The sequence below is a fragment of the Hevea brasiliensis genome, chromosome 6, assembly GCF_030052815.1.
Source record: "Hevea brasiliensis isolate MT/VB/25A 57/8 chromosome 6, ASM3005281v1, whole genome shotgun sequence".
NCBI lineage: Eukaryota > Viridiplantae > Streptophyta > Magnoliopsida > Malpighiales > Euphorbiaceae > Hevea > Hevea brasiliensis.
Window position 1 is genome coordinate 3307729 of NC_079498.1, and position 4810 is coordinate 3312538.

At 27.5% G+C, this 4810-nt stretch overlaps 1 protein-coding gene across 1 annotated transcript; it reads left to right on the plus strand.

Moving 5' to 3' along the window:
• The first annotated feature begins 2406 nt into the window (after window positions 1-2406).
• On the plus strand, window positions 2407-4332 carry LOC110651826 (alpha carbonic anhydrase 7-like). Its single transcript, XM_021807264.2, has 6 exons — window positions 2407-2704; window positions 2828-3045; window positions 3353-3562; window positions 3642-3809; window positions 3896-3949; window positions 4029-4332. The coding sequence occupies exons 1-6, from the start codon at window positions 2617-2619 to the stop codon at window positions 4113-4115; spliced, it is 825 nt and encodes a 274-aa protein (XP_021662956.2). The 5' UTR covers window positions 2407-2616; the 3' UTR covers window positions 4116-4332.
• Window positions 4333-4810: the final 478 nt, after the last annotated feature.

The window sequence follows — 4810 nt, forward strand, 5'->3', positions numbered from 1 at the left end:
TTTGGATTTTGTTTGTCAAGCTCTCTATGTTCTTCTCCATTACTTTTCCCAAAATGGTCATTACCAGCGACGACTAGCTAACTTTTCTTTTCATCTAATGACACGTTTTCCAAAAAAAAAAAAGATTCGTGCTTGTAGACATTATTTTATTTTTTTTAATTATTAAAAAACTGTTTAAAAAATTATTAAACTATATTAAATTTTAATTTTTTTTATTTGTTATTTTGAATCAAATTTCAAACACTGAAACTATGTTTTATTTTCAAGTGATCATGAATGCATGCCATAGATCTCATTAAGAGATTAAATAAGAATTTACATATTGGTTCATTAAAAAAGATTATTATTAATAATAGAGATATAAAATTATTATTAGAGTTTTCACTTGGTTCTTTAATAATTAAAACTTAAACTTAATAGGGGTGTGCTGACTAAATTTTATTAATTAAATTAATTTTTATTGATAATTTTAAATTAATTTTGGTAAACTCTAATTACTATATTTAATAATAATTTAAATAATAATATCAAATAGACTTTAAAGATGAGAGCCTTTATTTCTTATTAATTAAGATTTAATTTTATTAAAAAAATAAATACTTCAAAGAATAATGATTTTCAACACATTAAATGAATATAAAAAGTGCATCAGTAAAATTATCTGAAGAGAAAATTTAATTTCTATCCATATAGATAGTGATAATATCTCCCGCTGCAAATATTTAGAAACAACTCATCAATTTAATTAAATATATTAATTCATATTAAATTAATAATAAATTCATAATTGAATAGTAATTTATTTATAATTTAATTTTAAAATTAAATCTTAATCAATAAAATAAAAACAAGTCGATAATGTTAATATATAAAGACTTATACTATACGACGCAAATTTACTAATATATAAAATTGTGCCAACCGTTAGATTAATATATTTTCATAAGTCTCAACGATTGATTTGAATTTGTGCATATTCATTGCATTCGATGTATATATATTTTTACTTATATTTATGTGGGATATATTCTTTTTTAATTTATAAATGACTAACATTTTAATGAATGATACATATAATTTTCCTGTAAATTCAAGCATGAAGACTTTTCCATGTACATTGCACAAATATTGATTTGGTCTCCTTTCTTGTCCCCTAAAGTCAGATGTTACATGAGCATTTAGAATTCCAATTTTCAGAAATTTTCTTGTCATTGATTTTGCTCTATTCATGAACGGGTCGAGAATTGTTGATGTACAATGCAAAAAATTTAATTAACTTTTAATTTTTATACTTATAAACTCTATTCTTATAAATTAATTTAATTAAGTATTTTAATATATTATTTTTATTTATTTTTTAAAATTTTATTATAAATCTCATTTAATATATTTTTAATCATTCTAATAATAAATATATTTATAAGTTATTTTTTATTAAATATATTCATTATTTATCAAAAATTTAAAAACATTTTAATAAAATACGTAATTGTTTAAAATATTAAATTTTTATAAATTTAAATTAATTTATAAATATTATATATTTATAAATTAATTTTTATAATTTAAACGACTTAATTATCATTGTTGTATGGGTTTAGAATTGTAGATGTGCCCCATGCGAAAACTACTGTAGACTAATTTCTGTAAGGTTGAAATCCCATTTGACTTAGGCTTCTATGCCTCTCTTTTTTTAATAAAGGCGTGCGGCCCAATTCAAAGAGTAGTTGGAAAATGAAATTTGGTCATCTCAGAATTGACAGCTGATTTTAACTTATATCATTTAGAATTAACATGTGAAAAGAGTTAATTGAGTTTTTAAGTACGTGGCAGATTTATTTTCTATTTTATTGATTAGGATTTAAATTTTAATATTAAAATGAAATATTTTTTAATCTTTGTATGAATGATCGTTTTTTACTGAAATAATAAATTGAATTTAATTTATATAATATGTTAGCGCCTTCATCATCACCTAATTAATTAATTAATTACTTAATTAATTAAACTACCTACTCCACCCACTATATGTATATACATTTCATATTTAACGAAATTCATAGTATTTAATTAAACTTAAATATATTCTAAAACCTGATAGGTTAGTGTAATCTTGTTTTCTATTTTATTATTCATAATTTTATTTATTAAATTAAAATATAAGGGGAGAAATTTTTTTTTAAAAATTTTTTAATCCTAATATAGAAAATGTAGTGGATTCTAGATCATCTGGTGAAGGGAAGCAGTTTCATAAGAATAGAACATCCAAAGACTACCTGTGGGATTTCTCTTAAAAGTAATCATAAAATAATATATATGACTTGACTACTAACAATCAATGAAGCAATGGTTGACTGCGTTAACTTTCTGCTTCCCTTCCTATGTTCAAATTTGTAAGCCAAAATGGACACTTGGTGGATCGGGAAAGGAGCGGAAACTCAACTAATCTTTTCTTTCTTTTATTTTATTTTTTCCATATTCACATTTGAGATTGATGCTATATATGAGGGCAAGCTTGCTTCATTCTTGGAAAGAAAAGCCATAAACACTCACTATTAAGCCTCTACTTCTTTTTAATCTTTATCAGGTGTTGAAGTCTAATTTTCGCTAGAAGATATGGAAAAGCTAGCAATCAAGTTGTTGTGTTCCATTTTCTTGATTTCTCTTCTCTTGCATACCCTCCCAGCAAGATCTCAAGAAGTTGGTAAGGCTCTATTTAGCAAGGCACTGCAAGAACTATTGCGAAATCTATGATACTATGTACTTGTATTTTGTATTTATTTAGAGTAATCGTCTGACGATAAGTTGATGTATATTTTGTGTTCAGATGATGAGAGAGAATTTGATTACGACAAAAATAGTGAAAAGGGGCCAGCTCGATGGGGAGAGATTCATCCAGAATGGGGTAATTGTAGCAAAGGATCTATGCAGTCTCCTATTGATTTGCTGAACGAGAGAGTTGAAGTAGTTTCTCATTTAGGGAGACTTAACAGAAGCTACAAGCCTTCCAATGCCACTCTTAAGAACAGGGGCCATGATATGATGGTAAGAGTTAAAAATTAAACTTTTATTATAAAACTATGGTAATTAACCTAGGCCTATATATAGTTAGGTTACAAGATTTTATATATATATATATATATATATATATATATATATATATATATATATAACACTACTATGAGATTTGAACTTCTAAGTGGTGTTAGGTGAGATGTGTTGAGTAGATCTAAAAGCAATTAAAGGATGAAATCAAAATTCAGAAAGTTCTCATAATTAGTTGTATTGAAACAATATTTTGATTTATAGGACTGCAATCATCCCTTCAAAATTTTCTTTTCTGTGGATGCAGTTGGAATGGGAAAGTGGTGCAGGAACTCTTGAAATAAATGGAACTGAATATGTTCTCAAACAGTGTCATTGGCACTCTCCTTCTGAGCACACCATCAGTGGCAGGAAGTTTGCTCTAGAGCTGCATATGGTTCATGAGAGCCAAGATGGAAAGGTTGCTGTGGTTGGGATTATGTACATAATAGGAAGGCCAGACTCTTTCTTGTCATCTGTAAGTTCTACATAAGGGACCACCATCTCTCTCTTTCTTTCTACAATATGTATGCTTAATTGTTGTGTTTTTCCATCAGATCACAGACCATTTAAGAATGGTGGCTGGCAACGGAGAAACAGAGACAGTGGTGGGTGTCGTTAACCCAAAAGACATCAAGATAGGTAGTAGAAAGTATTATAGATACATGGGATCTCTTACAACTCCTCCTTGCACTGAAAATGTCCTCTGGACCATTGTCAGAAAGGTTTGCATAATCAATTAACCAGAAAATCAAATTCTTCTGTTATAATTTTCTTTTCAAGATTACTAAACTCCTTTTTTTAATTTCAGGTGAGGACTGTTACCAAAGAACAAGTGAGATTGCTTCGCGTAGCGGTTCATGATGTGAGTTCTATAGATTCCTTGTTTCTGATCATTTTTATACAAGCAATTAGTTGCATATTCTGATGATTATATTTTGCAGGACTCCGACACAAATGCAAGACCAACTCAGCCAACAAATGGACGTCCAGTGCAACTCTACAGACCAGATGAAAATAAAGATGATTAAATTCTATAATTTATTCAATTCATTGCTCCCATATGGAGAAATTAATTATAGTTAGGCTATAGAATTTAAATAAATGATTTTAGATCACAATACATGGGGAGTTGAGTTGTTCCCCTTGCCATTATTTCTTAATTTCCTTATTATTCATTCTTTTTGGTTGTACTGTTAGCTAAAAATTTTAAACTACTTTAGCCTTTATTATTATTATTTTTATTATCCTTTGGGGCTATGCTCTATAGCAGCCATATTTACAATTGAGATCTGCATTGCATCCAACAAATAAAGGAAAGAGAGATCTCAATATAAATATTTAATTTAAAATTTATTAAACTTATTTTTTATATAAATTTAAATTTATATTAACCTACATCACCAACGTAATTAATCGAGGTTGACTCACTTGGTATCCTTCGAGGTAATGCTTATATCTCTTCTGGGAACCATCTAAAATCCTACCTGTAATGCAACTCTTTCCCAGGAATATAATATACATAAATGGCTAATTAAGTTTGTAACTAGAGAAGGTTGTAGCCCAGCAGCCCCTAATTAACCTAAACACTAATCTATCAATTTATAAACAATTTTTAAAGGGTTAGTGGATTCTTTGAAAAAATCTTCTAGAATTGTAAACGTTTGAAATCTAACTTATGTTCTTGAAACTCCAGCAACAAATACTGCCGAAATTAACATCATCT